This window comes from Embiotoca jacksoni, unplaced genomic scaffold (genome assembly GCF_022577435.1).
Source record: "Embiotoca jacksoni isolate LCO1_2020_lvr unplaced genomic scaffold, fEmbJac1.0.p SCAF_27, whole genome shotgun sequence".
Taxonomy (NCBI): Eukaryota; Metazoa; Chordata; class Actinopteri; family Embiotocidae; genus Embiotoca; species Embiotoca jacksoni.
In genome coordinates, this window is record NW_027185378.1 from 5,030,820 (window position 1) to 5,050,650 (window position 19,831).

Consider the following 19,831-nt stretch of genomic DNA (forward strand, 5'->3'; position numbering starts at 1 on the left):
GGATTTATGTAAGAAGAAACAACAAAGGCAACATGTTAGATTATTCAGAGTAACCCCTTTTTGCATTGATAATAGCTGTGTAAATCTTCACAATGTCGTCACCTGGAATGGTTTTCCGATAATCTCGAGGGAGATCCCAGATAAACTTAGCACTTGTTGGCTGCTGCTTCATCACTCTGTCGTCCAACACATCCCAAACCATCTCACTTATGTTTAGATCAGGTGACTGAAGAGGCCAGGTCATCTGATGCCACACTCACTCTCGCTGCTGTTTGGCCCTTACAAAGCCTGGCGGTGTGTTGTGGCTCTTTGTTCTGTTGAAAATCAATTGATTGTCCCACTAAGCTCAAACCAGATGGGATGGCGTGTCACTGCAGAACGCTGTGGTTGCCATTCTGGTTGTGTTGCTTTGAATTACGCATAAATCTCCAACATCAAAGTCCCCCCCACTCCATCACAGCTCCTTCTCCATGCCTCTCAGTGGGAACCACACCTTCTCTGTGTCTCACAATGACATAGAGGCTGGAATCAAAAGTCTCAAATTTTGACTCGTCAGACCAAAGTTAAAATTTTCACTGGTCTGATTTCCATTACTCCTGTTTGTTGGTCCAAACAGTTCTGTTCTTCTGCTCCTTGGTCTTTTGGTTTCTTTACAGCATTTTGACCATGACGACTCACACAGTCTCCTCCTAACAGTTGATGTTGAGATGTATCTGCTGCTTGAACTCTGGGAAACACTGATGTGGGCTCTAATCTGAGGTGCCAACAAAGGGATCGTTTTTTTGTTCTTTTATAGAAGTCAGGTTGGATGACATTTGATGTATTGAATGCACTAAACGGGTGTTGCCACGTCGTCTGATGACGAAAAAAATATTTCTTTAACTGTTCATTTCTAATGCTGGTAACTTCAATGAACTCTGCAGCAGAGGGAAGTCTTGGTCTTCCTTTCCTGGGGATGTCCTCATCGGAGACAGGTGCAATGAAATGTTTGATGTTTTCTGCATGTGAAGAGACTTGTGTCCTACTGAGCTGAGTGGTTCTTGCCATAAGTTGTTGTTGCCATCATACAAATTACAGTAGAATAGGGCTATTTGCTGTTTACCAACACTAATTTGAAACACACACAACTAATGGTCTCAAAGAAGGCAAGAAATTCCACCAGTTAACGTTTGAAAGGGCTCATTTGTAAACTGAAAACCATTCCAGGTTGCAAACTCATGAAGCTGATCAAGATATTGCCAATAGTGTGCAAAGGTGTCATCAGCGCAAACAATGGCTACTTACTATTTTTTTCTTACTACATAATTCCATATGTGTTCATTTGTTCTCCTGGTGGAAAGTATGACATTGATTTACAATAAATGACTCAAACACTAAAAAATACATATTTTGTGACCAGATGTTTTCATTGTTTAAAATAAAATACTTTTTATTTCAATTTTATACTCTTCCAACACTATATTAGTTTAAATAGATTAAAAAAAATGTTTTAAAGGTAGCTACCTGCTCCAAGAAGTGGAGGGAGCGGTTGATATACTTGGCCTCAGTGAGCAGCTGCCCATTTAGACCAGTCTTGCTGACTCTGTCCGATCCAGCCAGGTCCACCAGGTGGAGCTTGGATCGCTGCAGTGTGGCTGAGCCGGGCTCGCGCCTGCATAAGTGCACAGTGAAAATACAGTGGGAACGAGTGGAGGCCCGGTTCATAGGAGTCTGAAAATGACAACAAGAAGAAGAGAGTGATAAGAGAACATTCGGAAAACTCTGCAGTGTTGTTGCAGTTAGGTTTGTGTGAGAGTATATCGAATGTGGAAACGCTGGCACACAATGTCGAAGCAAAAACAAAAAGAAGGGGGTGAATTTTTGTTCTCCATCAGCGGTGCTTTTCATATTCAAACAACAAAAAACATGTTTCCTTTGATTCCTATATTTTCTTGCTCCCACTGTTTGAAGATCAAAGCTACACCATGTGTAGCCAATGAGCAGTAAACAGATGGTGGCGGCTTTACAAAATCTGAGGTTGATTTTCAGATGGTCACTGGAACAGCAGAAGTCAGGAGGAGACAGAAATAGAATATGAGTCACTGCACAAACAAGTTTTCGAAGAGGATGGGTTACTCATGGGGTCCCCGCTGACAGAGCAACCTGGGGAAAATGGACTATTACTGACATAGTACCGACCGCTTTGCTTAGCAGCTTAAACACATGATGGTATTTGTAAATAGCAAATAATTAGAAAGAAGGGGTTATCCTGATCATATATGGGTAAGTATCTGGGCTTGGATTATCTTCTGATCCTGGATGAGATTCTTTTCCTTTTGTTGAATTGTCATTGATCTAAGATCAATTCCACATGACTCACTTTTTCTCTCTGCTTGAAAACGTCATTATAGACATTCCAGGTCATTCACTCTGACCCTGACTTGTTGTCGGCATAAATGTGCCAACACCTGCTTGTTAGGTTCATGACAGCTCATGACAGATCTTTCACTTTCTTAACCTGCTGCTGTCATCTCTTTCCTCTGTCCAAATTCCCTTCACTCTACACAAGTCCAGGTTTGCAACATCAGGTATCCTTGAAAGTAATATGAGGCAGCCCTTAGATGTTGGCAAGGGACCACATACTGTACCTAATAGGCTTATATAAGGGTCAAGGTTAGGGATAAAGTAACCAAGCTAAAATATACAATTTGTCTAAGTTTTGTTCACACAAACCAACAGCAAAACAAAAGTGTACTTATTTTACGTTTGCAGTAAAACAGCTGACAAATCTGACCACATGACAGGTGGTGTACATACTTTTGATAGCCTTAGCATGAACTGGTTTAAGTGGGTTTTAATATAAAAAAAATAAAAAAATCCAAACTTCTGAAAAGTGTGAATATAATGTTGTTGATTTTTCAACAAAACCCTTTCTGAGGTTTGTAGTTTGCATAGAAAAACACTGTTTTCTGCCAAATAAAATAGCTTTGAAAAGCATGAACATATCCCTCTCAATGGTCGCAATAAAGTATTTGAACAAGTAATGATGGTTAAAGTTGGTGGAACATGACCTTTGTTAATGTAATTAACCTGTAATTACTCTTCTAATGGCACTTACGGGTAACTGACTTTACATTTCCACAATGGCAAAAGTGGCAAAAACAAGTGAAGTGAGGTCAAAGAAAAGGTCAAGCATTGTTTGTTTGCACAAACAAACAGAAAACATCATATTAGCAAAACACTCAATGTTCCATCCTCCAAATATGGGCATTTTCAAAAGGTTCAAAAATGGATCACACATGACAGAGAACACAAACAGCAAGGATCGATCAACAAACATGACCAGATACAAACTCAGTTAAGAGACCATTTGAAATACAAATGATGATTATGGGTTCAATTTTCAACATGACATTCAAAGAATCAGTAGCTTTGGGAGAGTGTGCTATTTTGAGATGGCAAGAAAGCCAGAGGAAGAGCATCAACTAGACTGCACTAAGAGAACAGCAAAGCATGGAGATGGGGACTAAATGGGGCCGTTTATGTTCTTTGATCAAATTCATAGATTAACTCTCAGCAGAATAAGGATCCAAAGCATACCGACACCTGTTAAAAGAAGGATTTTCCAAGGAGAAAATCATAGTCCAAAAATGGCTCTTCCATAGCCCTGATCAGAAGCCCATAGCACACTTATGGGATCTGATGAACTAAAAGCTTTGCTGGCTTATACATTGAGGAACCTTTCACCTCAGCTATGACAGGAACTGGTTGTTTCCATGTCCAAACACTGTTAAATAATTCTACAAATTAAAGGATGGCAAACTAAATACTACATTTATTATGTTTAAAATATTTGAACGTTTTTTTTTTTAATCATTTAAGAGTCTTTTTTTTTTTTTTTAATATAGACATTGGTTTTGCAATAGTTCTTTATTTTTTTATTTTTTACTCTGTGTGTTTGTATCTATGCATGTGCGTAAGGGACTCATATCTGTGCAAAAGCACACAATACTAAAATCACAAATCGGTCAATGGCTACTATACACAAAAGCCGATGTTTCCTATTACAGGATTTGTACACGGCTGAAAGGCTAGAGCTTTCACTTTTAAATGAGGGCTTTTAATTTGAAATATACATTGGAAGACCCAGCATTTGGCCATGGAAAGTAGCTCGGTGTAACTTCATCACGCACTCATTCAATGATATTCACGTTTATAGGGAGAGCCCTGTTCTTGCGGCCATCGGCTTTTATTCATTTTTTATTGTAAGCAGCAGGAAATACTATGAGTTTTGCATGTGAGTAAAAATGGGGAGTTTTAAACAAACAGAAATTTTGGGCTATTTTTTTAAGGGGACCATCAGACATATGGACCTGCAACCAGTACTAAGTAGCTGAAGACTTTAGGTTAAGTAACCGCTTCACATTCTGCTCACATTTAAGAATGAAACTTCTTGATACATTAAATTAACAACAAAAGAGTATGGTAGGTTATAATCTTCAAAAGCACATTCTGCACCTAAATAAAAAATTTTTCAGTTTGCACATCTCAAGTGAAATATCTCGCACTGCAGAGCCCTGCATATTTACTTTCAACATATACACACACTCACAGTAAGAGACCAAGAACCTAATGGTCACTCTAACAGAGAGGTTCGCTGGAGGGATGGGAGAGCCTGCCAAAAAGACAACCATCATAAAAGTACCCCATCAATGAAGCCTTTATGGTTGAGCGGCAAGTCGGAAGCCACCTCTTGCGCAAAAGGCGTGACGGCACACGAGATGTGCGTTTGAAGTGCACCATATTTATTTAATTTAATATTACCATTGATGATATGACTTTTTTTTAGGAGTCCTAGAATAACTTTGAAGCCTAAAAGCAACACAGGCAAGGGCACATCAAGTACAAGATGCACAGTTTATCTAAATGTTAATGTACAAGTTCACAGAGGAAATAGTCCACTCAGGAACATCAAAATATGTTTTGGTTGTGATAAAACAACTGGACAATTTAATCTCACTGGAGTCACTTTTGTTTTACTCGTGTGTGTTCTAAATTGACCACATGTTGCTCTAACATGCACCACACACTGACCACACACAGTGCAGTGGAGCCGCAGTGGATCAGCTGAAAAAGGCAATCTGGTGCTAAAACATTTAGTGATTGCTCTTTCAAAACATGAGGAGTGAAGTTAAAATGTGGACTACCTGCTATGCTCCCTACTCAACATCGTAAGTTCAGGAGACCGTTAGAATGTAGAAAGAGGAGAGAAGCCCAGGTCATGCATTCATGTGACGAGGAGTACACAGAGAAGCAGAAAAAAGACCAGATAAGAGAAAACGTTTCCTGATGAAGTTGAAGGAAGGGTGAGGAGTTGAGAAGATGTATTTTATTTCCTGTCCAATAAAACTGTGGAAGGGGATTGCCAAGTCTCAAAGGGAGTGAGCTCATGGTCTGCTGAGTGCGCCGTGAAAGGATGTGTCATCTTTTGTCCACATGGCTGGGAGCAAGAGAAAGAAAGCATTCCTGTTTTCTTTATGGGAAGTCTGTGTCGGAGCAAGGACTTCTTGGATGATACTGGCAGTGATAAATTGATGCTGTTGATTGTTCTTTGTTTGCTTGAGCTCAAGAGAAACCCTGTTGCGAAGAAGTCCCAGAGAGGACAAGTCAACAAAAGTCTCTGTGTGGGTGGACTCTGCTGGGGAATCCCTGCTGCACTGTGCAACCCATTGAAAGTTTGGCAATGTACATCCCCACTGGATGTGTTCGGGTAGAATGCTAAACAAATGCTATAGTTTGGTAATTGTCTAAGTTCAGAGACATACGTGTATTACTCGGTAGACACGCTTTTACATTAAAATAGCTACGGGAAAAATAATTACTAAACTAATTTCAGAGTTGCAGCAAACCTCTATGTGCGATCCCAAAATTACCATGGTTCTTGCAATGGTTTTGTTTCATGGAAGAATCGCAGCCACATCAAAAATTGACTGCAAATTCCTCATCAAAAATAAAATGTAAGTCTCTGATTATCCTGATTATCATGTTCACTTTTACTGTCTGTTATTCACTTACAAACTAGCAACGGTGGTAAACAAGGTGAGATCATCCCTTTGCTCCTAACCTCAGGTTGCAAAGCAATAGCTGACCTACCACATGTCTCATCAGCGTGGGGAGTCTGGGCGTCTGAGTGTAGAATAAAAAAAACACCACAACATAAACAGAAATTACAGAGAGAATGCTTGGTTTTACTGAGAAAAAAACAAAACATGGTAAAAGGGACCACAGGGGACCAAAATAATATTTTAGGAGGGTCTTAAGGTAGCTTTTAGAATGCATAGTTGCATTTGTGGAGAAAAACATACCTTGTTTGCCATTTACTTTTAGAGTGGTCAGTAGCACTTTTGAATACAATCCTTCTTATGAACTCGTGTAGTGTGTGAGTTTCAACATGGTGATATTGTCTCAAATAGCACACTCCCACTCAGCACGTACTCAAAGTAACTGAACATCTGAATGCACCACTTGCAAACATATCTGGCTTTGTTTGACTACTTCACCGTAATATGTGAACGTGGTTTTGTGCCGTGTTTCATGCACACAATAAACATACTGACGGCTTCAATCAGTATAGTAATTCTTGAAAAAAAACAACTTTTGTTTGAATGTGCATAACTTGTATTTGTATGGTGCGGCGTTCATCAACAGTCGCAGCTTCCTTGGCCGCAGCAGTTTGAAAATAAGTAGTGGTCCTTCCCTTTCTACTTCGTAGCCATAATGGTGACAGTTGAGGGTGAGAAGTATTCGGCTTTCCACACTCAATTCATGGATCGGTACGACTCCACCATCCAGGTGGAATATAAAACTTTGGCTGTCAGGTCTAATTATTTCTACTTCCTGTGGTGTCAGTGAGCTCACAAATTTGTTTTCTTTTGGCGTCCTGTTTTTCTTTTAGTAGCATGCTGCATTTTGGGCCTGTGCATATGTAAAGACTAATAGAGAAACAGAACACTTGTTGCATTGTAAAATTGCAAAAGCAACATGCCGGCACATTTGGGGAAGTCAGTGCACCTGCGTCACAGCAGCGGTTTGTTCACACAACTCATTGTGGAAAAACAGCAGTTCTGTCTTTTTTATTTAAAAAAAAAAGAGAATGTGACCCTCAATATCTCTCAATATGTAGTCACAACTGGAATATCTGATTGAGCAACACTTCTAGAGGGATAACATTAGTGTCTCTGTTTTATTGAGAGCCATAGACGTAACAGTACTATCAAAACAATTGAGCAACAAATTGCAAGGACAAAACAAAAAGGAGAAAACCTACGGATCTGAAGTTCTTAGAATGAAAACAAACATGTCAGCTAAGCCTTAAGCCAATTACAGCAAAGTTCTGTCATTACTGGGGTGGTTCCAGCAGCGGGAGGAGAACAACTGCAGTGCCTAACTCTGAAAACTGTGGCCACCTTTGTCTTACAAAGTTTTAATGGCGTGACATGGTGATGTCCTGCGACGCCGGCAAAGTCAGACACAATTTCAAACCAGTTTGCATTGTTTTAAGTCCTGCACGCTGCAAAATAAATCTGTGCCGCACAGCAGCACAGTAAATTGAAAGAGTCTATACAGTTCTGCTATCAAGAAAGTTGGTGGTAGTTTGGATGGGAAGAAAACGCAAACATAATAATTCTTTGTAAATCCTGTGCTGTGCCTGGGATCCATACTGTTGAGTGCATGTAATATTCAACAGCCCTCTGTCCTCCTGAGCCAGGGCATCTTTAAATATTATTGTTCGACGTTGAGAATTATAAAAACTCTGTTGCAAGTGCGTCGACAAGCAGTAGGTTTGTTTCTTTTTTTGTAAGAGAAATTGCAATTTGTCCGTACAGTAACTTGCTGGGTAAACTATAAAGCAGCTGATGAACAAAATGGTGCAAAAATGGTGGTGTGTTTTCATGCGATAGTTTTCTTGATTAAAGAATTGTCACTCAAAATACAAACTATTGTATCAAATTGTATGTGTTGCAGTATATTAAATAGTCCACACTAATGCATTGAGTTGGCTATAGGTTTTTATTAGGTGGGTACACAGATCAGCTGAAACCATTCATGATTTCAGTCAAGAGTGTAAAATCATAATTTGTAGGTTTTTGATACTTATTTAGACTAGCAGTTAGCAGCAAAGCAGTTTGACAAAAACTAATACTATTGCAACACCTTTCTGAATGCCCAGAGCATCATCAGCATGACAGGAAAACAACCAATCACAGCAGCGTAGCGCATCCCTGCAGCCAATCCAATCTAGCCTGAACCTATGAAATATGAAGAACCCTTATGGAAACCTGCGTTATGCTTTTCTTACCTCTGCAATCATTCGATTGGTGTCACCCAGGAAGAGTAGATTCAGAGCCTCCTCTTCATTTGCTGACTGCTGCAGGGATAAGTTCCTGAGGTGGATGTTCTGCTCTGTATCCTCCATTATCATTACTTTTCTAAAAAATAAAAAAAATAAAAAAAAACTTTAATAAAGGAAATTCCAACAAAGTTTCACTCAAAATGAACTTGCAATAGTGATTAAAAATGACAAAGAAGGAAACGCCACTCAAAACCAAAATAATCCAACGCTGAAGCAAGTATGAAAAACAAACTGTGTCAGTTGTGTCATCTTTTTCCCCTCCCATTGTGTTGCTTAGCTCTGACTCCAAACAACCACGTACGCAGGTCAGTGTGGGCTGTGACCCAGTTTGACAAATTGGGGGTTCATAACTTGTTAACAGATAAGGTTTGCTTTTACTAACAAACAGGTGATTGGTTCCTGCCCACACCAGGGACTCTGGAACAACAACAGGGAGCTTTAACATTTGGGGTTGAAGTGACTATGATCTTACCGCATTATTTCCATCCAGCCACCAGGGTTGTGGCAGCGTGCCTACTGACATGTCAAAGAGTGTGGAATGACTGGAGAACACATGTAGATAATTATGTCAACATGTGTAGGTAATTAAGATAGTTTGATAAAACAGTAGTAATCTTACTGTGATTAGAAGCTGTCTGCTGGCTGGAGTTATTTTCCTAAACAGTCAGGCCAACCGTAAGTATAATTTGATTATTGTCTTTTTACAAAAAAATGACATAGACATTGAATAACTTAAGGTAAGACTTAGGGATTAAGAGGGCAGAACGTTGACTGAATGATGGAAATAATGTATCCATGGAGAGAATAAAAAAAAAAATACACACAAATAAACAAGAAGAAATGGCATTCCTGTGAGAAAGAAGAGAAAAGGTACTGCAGGCAGTGGAAGAGAAAAGCAGCCCAGCAGTCAAAGAGAAATTTGTCAGTGCCACAGCTTCTCCTTGAATCAGCAAGTGTGGCCACAGTATGGTTATCAACAGGCACTGTCTATTTCCAGAGGACTGTGATTTGTGGGTATCTAAATCTTGAGCTGGATCTTCACTGAAAGGAAAGAAGAAACTTAAGTGGAACTGGAACATGAAATGACAGGACAGACACCAAAATGATGTACCAAGACAATGTCACGTCCTGCTTTAAGATGAATAAGAATTGAGTGTGACAAAAACAGGCAAAACAACATCATAGTCAGACAAACCTCTAGACAGATGGAATTTATAATTATAAAGAAAGACGGGCAAAAAGTAGCAAAAAAAATGAAGCAGGATGAAAAAGGATGAACAGTGAGAAAGAGAGGCAGTCACAAAGACACAAAGGGAAGCAACAAAACACATGAAGGAACAACTAAGAACAAGAGGCAGAATGACACAAAAAATAATTTTCCTCCGACCAACTGCAGTGACCAGCTATGAAAAACTATTTCCCCACATGACTCTCTTGCTCTCAACTCGAGTGTTGGAGTCTGCCACCAGGTTGACCACATCAATTGCTGTCCCACAGTCCCATTATGTCAGTTGGCAGTTCATAGTGGGATGGTAAATGCTAGAGTCTCCATATTCCACCACAGTGACTCTGAGCCAGGCTGAGAAATGGCTGGTCAGGAGTAAGGCTCAGCTCAAACCACAAGTGTTTAGGAGAATAATGAACCCAGCGGTTATTGGTCTTTACAACTTTAAAATAAGTGTATTTAACATTCCTGGGTGCGTGCCTTCAAGGTGAAACGTACACAATACACGACACATACACAGCATACACAACACAACCCGAGCTGTGGTCACTTGCAAAAGCATAAAAGCACAGCAAAAGCTATGAAAAAGTACACTAACGGTAGGTCCTCTAGTCGAGAGGCTTCGTGTCGGGAATCCAGAAGGTCATATCCCATGTCATTGTAGATCTCCAGGTAGGAGATGTGCGTGGTGTAAACCATGCTGCTGTCCTGTGGAACAAAAATATATGATTCAAATTTGGACTAGATGCTGAAAGTTGGAAATCACAGTATTTTTCATATTTAAAAGAAGCAAAATAACAAAAATAACAAAAAAGGAGGTGCTTTACAGGACAGGAAAATGAATGATGCTATGAATGATATTCTCATTGACTTTTGTCTTGTATTAATCAATGTGTGTGGGTGAAGTATCAATCAAATTACTAAAAAAAACAGGCAGATGACATTGTGCTGACCTGGCTGACGCGTTCGTACAGGTAGGAAAGTGTGCGAGGAATAATTCCACGATCACTGTAACGCTCGGCCCCTCCTGTGATGGTAAAAGTCTTCCCACTGCCCGTCTGCCCATATGCAAATATGGTGCCGTTATAGCCAGCCAACACACTGCAAAGTCACACAAAAGATTAAGAATGCCCTGAACACTTGATAATCACAGTATAGCGTCGGTAAGTAATCCAATTTAACTGACTTTATGATTTGTTTATATACAGGCAAGCATTTTTTAACAGTAACATACATATAATCTATATTTACAAGATCTTTCAAAGTAGAAGTACTTTTCTGTAAAGGAACCTCGCACTATTTAAAATATCTATTTTATCCATCTCATTCCAGGACTTGTTTTATGATGACTTGCGGTCTTCCTGTTGCATACCATCTCACAAGCTCCTTATGCAGAGCCTTTACACTTCAAATAATGCCACAATCATTATGAAGGTTTGTTGGAATAAATTAGTTCAAAGATTAGGGTATGTGCCAATTCATACAGTTAAATAGCCACTAGCTCATGCACACCAAGAACAGACAGTAAAGTCTATGATAATAGCAAGGACAAAAAGAACTGACACTGCATATTACTTATTTTTCACTTATTTTTGATACAAGGAAGTGATCAGGAGATACAATACATGATTGCACTGAAATTACTCATTTTCTTTTCTGGTATTATTCTCACAGATCATGTATTCTCACTGCCCAGTAGACCACAGGTAGCAGGGCAAGCACCTTTTACAAATGCAGTATATGTTCTTGAATCAGGTTTATGTACTGTAAGTCCATGAGAAACATACGAACAGATGAGAGCACACATAGTCTTTGTTTGCTCCAGTGCTAATTTTGAACTAGTTTTAAAATATGCAACCAAAGACCACAATACCAAATTGTTTAACCACTATTTTCCTTAAAAACACATCTTTAATGACATGAACTTGTTATGACTTGCAATGTGCATGATACATCCCTTTATAAGTGTCACTTCATGCTCACATATTCCTAAGCAGACACCAAGAGTCAAAGGGAATTGAATCTGACATTTTAAATCCACAGGAAAGTATGGCAGTGAGTAGAGAGCTGCTATGGCGACAGTCATCTGCCGGTAAAGGCGGAATGTCTCGGAGTGTGAGTGACAGAAAGGGCTGAACAAGGCAGGGTCCGGTAAATTTTGGTTTGGCACACAACTGTCTTTCTGTATATGCCCAGGGCCATGGAAACCAATGGTATCTAGTTCTGTTTGAATTAAATTCATTTTCTAAATTGTGGAACTCATATGGTATGAGGTACCTTATAAAGGTATTAAAAAAAAATAAAAAAAAAATGTCTGTCTTATAGTCTTGGAAATAAACCAGCAAGCAATAGTAAAATAACAGAGGGGCCTCTGACACATGAGCCTGGATCAAAGGTGTGGATAAACTCTGTTCTTTGACTCGCCAATTGCAAGGAAAAGGATATCTTTACACTATATTTTTCAGATGAATTATAAACAAACGTAAGCCCTTCGCTTATTCTAATGGTATTGCCGACCCGGTATTTGAGCAGTGTGTGGGTTTCCTTTCCTGTGTGCTGTACAATTCCACACCCTGCATGAGTAAGGGTAAGGGAAAAAGCTGCATGTCAGTATATATAAAACACTGCATCCACTCATGAGAGCGGTGGTTGGTTAGTCTGAGTCGGACGACCATTGGGCATCCATTTAATCTAGGCTGAGTCACGGCAGTGATTGGCAGCGGCGAGAAAAGACACTAGCTCAGTGTTTAGCTCAATGTCAGTACTAATGATGAGGCCTGGGCACTGCCACTGAGGCTTGGGTGTTTCCCAATGCTTGTTCCTGTTTACACCTCAGCTTTCCTGGAGATTGGCAACTCATCGTTCAAACGATTCTTGTCCTTCCTGTTGCTTTTATGAGAAGCTGTGTGTTCAATCATTTGGAGTATTACGGATAAGGAAAAAACTAAACAGACTCCATTCTTCTTTGAACCTTGGCTGCAGGTTTCACAGTCCTCTGAAATGGGATTACAATGCAGATAGAGAGTTTTGCCCTGCCAGCCCGACATCATTACTCCGGCCCTCCTCTCCTGGAGCTATTAATGCTGGTTTGTTTTTAAACTACTGTGTTAGAGTTGAAATGACTGGTTTGGGTTACACCACAGCAGAGACAGAGACTTGTGTGCAAGTAAACGAATTAGAGCTTCTGGCTAAACTTGAAGTGTGCCAAGTATGACAGAGGACCAATCAAAACAACAACCTGACAGTTATTGCTAGTTCAGGGGATAGGCATCTGTGCGCATGAGTTTAAGTGCAGTGACAGCAAAAGTATTACAATTTAAAGTAACTTCTGACTAAAGCTGAATGTTTCCAAACGGATTGTATTTGCGAATAACTGTGACCACTTGTGCTTCTGTAACTGTAAATTAATGTCAATGTCAATTTAAGCGAAATAGTTATCAGCATGCCAACTGGGTGTCACATAGCGCAGTCATGTCAGTCCCAGCTAAAATACCTTTCATAATCAAAGTCAGTACCCTTTAGAAGAAGTGTAAGGCCTCAATCCTGGGCTCCTCCTGTGACTCTTTTTCAGGGGCAACATATTCAAATAGGAAATGGGGTTGAATACACAGAATGATTCCCTCCATTTGCTCCTGTGTTTTAGTCACAGAGGTAAGATAGGATTTAAACTTCTAACTAAAGTTTTCATCTGAAACATCAGGGCTTTCATGTGTTAATAATGAACATTATGTGAGTAAATGATCATTTTGCAGGAAATTCAGTGGACTAAAAAAGGCTTAACTGGGGAGACCGAATGTCAGGGCTAGACAGGAGGACTAGTCTTCTCTAGACTACATTATACTCATGTTAAAGACTAAAAGATGCTAAATTAATAGGGCAAGACACGGCCAGGTTGTGACTGTAACGTATTAACCTGATGTTCAGAGCAACCTAATACCCAAGACAGTGAACCCTTATGAGTCAGGTCAAATACATCCGAGTTCTTAGTCAACCAAGTGTTGTTTATGAATCTCCGAATAGCAAAGATAACACAAAGCGCTTGTGGGATTCCACAAATAGCTGCTGTTGTGACTAAGATGACGATGGGCGGATAGTTGAGATAGCAGGGCGAAACTGAGAAGGGAGGTTTGGCGAAGAGAAGGAGAGGAAGAACCTCGTTCACATAACAATGGCACAACCAACGTATGATCACAGGAAATTCCAAGGAAATTCTCTCTCTTGTTGACTGTTTTCCTTTTTTGGAGCCAGTCCAGACCGGGAGATAAGTCAAACTCTGTCAGGCACAGACAGGAGTTACCTTTTGTTCAAATGGAGTGAAAATTGGGTTGAGCGGTATCTTAGAGGAGCAGCAAACTCAATTTCATTGTTAAGGTACAATTCTGCACAGTGGGAGATGAAAAAAAAAAAGCATCTCGATGGATTTGCTGTGGCTGGACAGAACACACCTGCACGGAAGTAACACATCTGTTCAAGCGCAGATTATTTCACACAATAATAATCTTTCACTTTCTTTTAGTCATAATCCACAAAATGTGTCTGTAAGGATGTTCTGCACCCTCTTATGCAGGCACATGCTACGAAACAGGTTTTTGCTGGTCAATTGCACAATCGCTTTCAGCTGCCTCAATGTAACAATCCACCAACAATGAAACTGACCACACCTCATTTTAAGACCGACACGGAAATGGGAGGTCAGATGGGTAAAAGTGCATTGGTTATTTAAAAATTGTGGACGCCGGACAGAAAAAAAATGACAACCGTGTCAGTCTCAAACTAGCAAAGAAAGGTTGAGATGGCTCTGCTTTGCACTGGGTGCAAGATTGAGCTGCTGTAACTAGAATGCTTCCATTTACCTCCTGAGTTGTATGCATGCGTTGTTCCCTGCCTGTTTACCTCCTTTGCAACAATGGCTGCTTTTGTTGCAAATCCTGGCACATTTATTTTGTTTTTTTAAACATCAGTAAAAGCTGTCATCTTATACAAAAACCGGATAATTACACTGTTGCCAAATGAAATTGGCTTCCTTAAATCATCGTACATCACAGCAACCATCAGTTATTACCTTTCCAGACTGAAAAGTGTCAAATTGACTGTGGTGTAGTCTATTATTGTATATTAATATTGAATGAAACATGTTTTTTTTTCCACTTGCGCTTAACTATTCAAACTGGTCTGATTGGCATATTAATATTGCAAATATGATTAACATTTTAAATAGGTTCAGTGAATCCCCTATTCTATTGAACAGAACTGATTAAATGAATTGACGTATTGATCTTGCGGACCACGTTTTTCAACAGGTTTGTCTATTGCGTGTGGTTCCCACTACATGACAGATGACACAGCAGTTTCAAGTGAATGAGCAGCTGCAGCACATAGTATAGCTCTGTGTTGTGGCTTCAGAATGTTCTCGCACTCAAGATGGCACTGTGTGCCATCTTGCCTGCCAGCTCTGTCCGCTTAGTGGTTGAAGTATGTCAAGTGTGCCAAAAATCACAGACACCCTCCATTTCCATTTTAAAGAAGGCTGAGCTTTACTGGCTTCCTGTCAACAAGACTCGCTAAAGCCTGTGTGGCCCTGACCCTCAGAGTGGATGGACGAACACTGCTGAGCACAGGTGATCGATCGGTTATAACTTTTGAAATTTGTGATTTGTGAGGTTGGAAACTTAATGATCGAAGGTGGGCGCAAAACAAGTTTAAATAATTACTTGACATCAGTACAAACACATTCGTCATATAACGTCTGTAAGATTTTTACCTGTCTGCAACTGGTTTGGCAATGTTTTCAAAAATCTCCTCTTGTTTGACTGCTAGATCAAACACTTTTTGGAACCTAGAGAAAAGGGAGAAGAACAAAGATGTAACGGCATAATAAACAGAACAGTCTATTATTTAATTCATTACCATGACATTGGGTAAAAATATATGTTGTTGGTTTAACTTAAAAATCCACGGCTCAGTTCATTTACCCACAGCAAAACTGAATAAGCACAAAATGTAGTAAGTATTCAATTTCCCAAGTGGATGAGGAGTTTAGTCATTCTGGTTTTTAAAGCAGTCTCAAACCATCATGTTTTATCCCACAGAAAGATGAGAGAGATGTTAGAGGAATCCGCCCATGAAGACTGTTAAATGTGGAAATGTTATTTCTATAAGGGCACAAGGGAACCTCCGCAGGCTATTAAAAGACTTTGTGGTTTTCAAGGGCTCTGTGTCCACTGCTGTCTGACTCCCTAACTGTGAATTTAGGGCTTGGAAGCGTGGCATGGGCCGTGCCCAGAGGGTATATAAAGCTGCAGCGTTCACTACCAGTATTGAACAGATGTTCTGGCTCTTCACTGACATGACTGGCAGATGAATTATTCATGGTAAAAAGTTATCGAGAGCTTAAATTCTGTACATTGTCTTTATTAAGGCTGTCTTTTTTTCTTTTTTTTTACAATTCTACCACTCTTGCAGATTTGAGCTTGGGGATAATTCAAACCAATAGATGACGAGATCCTTTGCCATATTTCTGCTTTTCCATATTTTAGCTTAACGTAAGAGGATGCCATTCTTATGTTCTTCTCTCACTGAAGAGTGCTAATTTTACTATTACTTTATTATAATGGCACACCTACTGCTGCATGCATATAATTCTTATTGATCTAATTTCCATTTCTCTCGATGAGCTTTTGTTACTTGTAAAAGAACAGCTCAGATATTAGTCTCAGGAAGAAGAGCTTCTGTCCTTGGTATTTTAGAAGAGTAGATATAAAAGTCCCCATTCTACAAAATCGATTAGAGAGAGATATAAAGCCACTAGCACATAGAAAAATATAATAATGGTGAGCTTCAAAGACCCTACCAAAACCCCACTCAGGACAAATTAGATGGCTGATTTAAGAAATGGAATGAGGGAAGGTTTTATCCACACAAATACAGCTCTCAGATACTCCACCTGAATTTGTAGCATTCCCTCTTGTTGTTAACAAAGCCATCAGCCGAGTCCCTGGGCACCACAAACTCCAGGGAAGCACCTGTCTGCTCCTCATTGTCCACGGAGTACACCTGAGGGAGTCAGAGACAAGAGGTTAGGTTAGGTAGTTACTTTATTAATCCCCAAGGGGAAATTGTTTCGCTACAGCAGCATACAGGAAAGCAATAAAAAAATAATAATAAAATAATAAAAAGCAATAAAATAACAGTAAAAAAAATTATTAAATATAAAAAGAGTAGAGTCAGTCCCACAGTGGAACAATGCTTACACAGGCTACAATGACAGTAGATGGCTTAACAGTACATGCAGCTAATTTACCACAACATACAATTTGTGGAGTGGCCACAAAGGCATCTGCTGTTTTGAAAGAGTAGTCTTAATGTTTTTCAGTTTGTGTGCTGCTAGTGTATGTGGTAACATACATACAGCCCAACTAAAACACAAAGACAATATATCATGTAAGGTTTTAAAATATAAATTCGGACGTGTGTGGTTTGGGTATTGCAAGCCCCAAAATGAAAAGACGGAGTTAATGGAGCACATATCCTGTGGAAAGCAATAGAACCGAACAAGCAATCACGATGAGTGTACAAGTTCAGTGTATACGTAAGCTCTGCAAGTTCACCTCTGCTCACCAGATCCAAAGCCATGCCTCAGGGGAGACAAGAAAAACTGCAGAACATTAAACCAATATAGGCTGAGCGGTGTGGAGAACATTTAAAGTGAGGTTGGCTGGGTCCATGTAAACACCCCCACCCTCTGTCTTTGAGCTTCAACATATGTTCTGGCATATGTTTCTAATGGACACTGATGCAATTACAAGTCCCCAGGGTTTCAGGAATAAAAGATAAAACCTAAATGATTGGATTGTTTTTCAATGTGACCCTGTCTGCAGAATTGCCTCCTGACCACCACTGTTTTTTGTCTTTCCACAAACAGGTGCCCAACCTAAAAAATAAATAAATAAAAAGCCTCAAGGAGAAAGCTGCGCTCATTTTATTTTTGTGGATTTAGTCAGGTAAAGCTAAAGAGCCACAGAAAACCCTTAAATGTAATATGATTATTTTTTTTCCATTAGGTGCTGTGCCCCGATAATTAACTGGGCTTTAGGGAGAAGAAAATACTTCGCCATGGTTGCTTTGGATGGGAATAGACTTTTTTTTAACATGCATTTCCAATAAAGGAGTCTTCATAGCAAGCAAGCATGCGTGCACATGTACTTCATTGCAAAATATCCCCGAGCAAGTTGGTTGAAATTTATCACAGCTGGACACTCAGTCCAACATTTCATGTCTCACCTTGACAGGCTTGATGCTCTTTGCACAATACTTATTTATTATAGAGATGTCACTGCATCGTTACTTGAATGGAAAACACACGATAGTTCTGTAGTTCGAGAACAAAAAAGGAACATAAACATATTGAACAGAGGCACAAAATAGTAGCTTTTTCAACAACAAGGACAAACAAAACACATTCAATTGGAGAGAAGAACTGAATTGAACTGGACAGAGTCGAGGAGACGAAGTAAGCTATAAAGTACTTTCATCTTACTGTGATTTATTTAAATTGTTTTATTTGAGGTTGCCTGCTGTATGGAGTCAGTGACAGCACAGTAGCTATTTGAACAAGTCACAGCAAGAAAAGCACAGGTGTAATTAAGACCATTCATTTAAGACATTAACGATTGCATCCCGATCAGCTGGACCAGCTCCACGTTGTGCATTCGTGTTCACGTGAATGATTTACTGGGACACTTCGTGGAAAGGAGCCGTCCTTCATGTCACACCCCGGCTTTTCCTGCGATCACATGCCAATATACTGCTCACTTGGGGAAAATTGTTTTTTTAAAAAAAAGATTAAGATAAGGTGTGCGAGCAAACAAACAAACAAACACAACTGTTCAGTGTTATGTCCGGAACTGGTGTGCTTTTTTGCAGCTCAAGCCTTTTTCTTTCTGGATCAAATGTAGCACTAAACTGGGGGGGGAAAGTAGTTTAATAGGAATATAAACCAGCAGGTTCCCGAGAGGTCTATAAAAATAACACCAAAAAAAAAAAAAAAGCTTAAATAAACACGTTATCTAGCATTACTTTTTCTATTGTGTTTTACTAAATGTTACTCACTTACCGCCACGGTTTTCTTAGTGGGTTTAATGCGACCAAATATCAGTATCGTCTGTTTCACCATTGTACCTTTTGAAAAACAAAACTGTTTAAGTCTGCTTCGTTTTCCTCACAGCTGGGTAGCTCGGTGGCTAACCTTAGCATTAATGTCGACGCGACGCTGTGCAGTAGTTTGTTGTCGCTGGTTGCTAGGTGACGGTGCTCCCCCCCCCTCCTCCGCCCCGCCCCCTCCTCCACTGACAAAGATCGTCTATAAAGATGATTCCTCTGAGCGAAATAAAGCTTTTCTGATAGACTCGACCAGTTTCAGAGATGTTCAAGAATATGTGTGAAGGAACGTGCATATGAATGTATGAAACACATTGTCAATTTTTTTTATTTTTTTAAATCCATAGCTATTCTATTTTTTATTTTTTTTCCTGATGTTTGTTATCCGACACAAAGAGTCTGTTTTGTAATGATAAAAGGTCACCACAGGTTCAATGACTCACACAGTGGGCCCATTGACAGAAGCCTATTCAGCACTGTAGGTACTCCCCACACAATAGGTTGTTACTCACTATGCAAATATGTGCAACCACAACTGCCTGAATTGGCAGTTATAAATCAATATTTTAGAAAAGGAAATGGTAAGTCTAATCACATAACTGCATCGCGTGAAAAACCCTCGAAATTAAACAGAAATGCGACCAGAAAGCAGCAGAAAATGACAGCATTTAACTCTCTGCTTTGATCTGCCACAAATCAGATTCTGTGTTTTGGAAATGAAAGATTCGAGAAGCTGGAGTGTTAAAATGAGAAACGAGATCGACCACAGAGCAGCATTTTTGTCCTGTGTGTGTTTTGCCCATGACGTGTAGCCAAAAGGGCCACTAGTGTATATACCCAATGGGATGCAGTAGAGTTTTCTTTTTTTTTTTAAGATAGCAGCCAATTCAGGCCCAAACTCACACACACGTTATCATAAGGCACTTGTCGATGTGCAGTTTTACTGGTAAACGTTTAATGTGACTGTTGAAAATGACTTTCCCAGTTTTATTTATGCCATTTTGTATTATCGGAGGTTTAAAAGACAGGTGTAAATCCACCAGGGAAAAAGAACAACC

The 19,831-nt window shown here is 39.7% G+C and overlaps 1 protein-coding gene across 1 annotated transcript in view; it reads right to left on the minus strand.

The window, feature by feature from the left end:
* kif6 (kinesin family member 6) overlaps positions 1-18,849 on the minus strand; it is a 58,271-nt gene extending 39,422 nt beyond the window's left edge. Inside the window, exons 1-7 of the mRNA XM_069160911.1 lie at positions 18,730-18,849; positions 16,561-16,670; positions 15,379-15,453; positions 10,571-10,718; positions 10,216-10,325; positions 8,339-8,468; positions 1,504-1,710 (exon numbers count right to left, since the gene is read on the minus strand). Of these exons, the coding sequence (XP_069017012.1) occupies positions 1,504-1,710; positions 8,339-8,468; positions 10,216-10,325; positions 10,571-10,718; positions 15,379-15,453; positions 16,561-16,670; positions 18,730-18,789 (840 nt within the window). The 5' untranslated portion in view covers positions 18,790-18,849. The remainder of the gene's footprint in view (positions 1-1,503; positions 1,711-8,338; positions 8,469-10,215; positions 10,326-10,570; positions 10,719-15,378; positions 15,454-16,560; positions 16,671-18,729) is intronic.
* Positions 18,850-19,831: the final 982 nt, after the last annotated feature.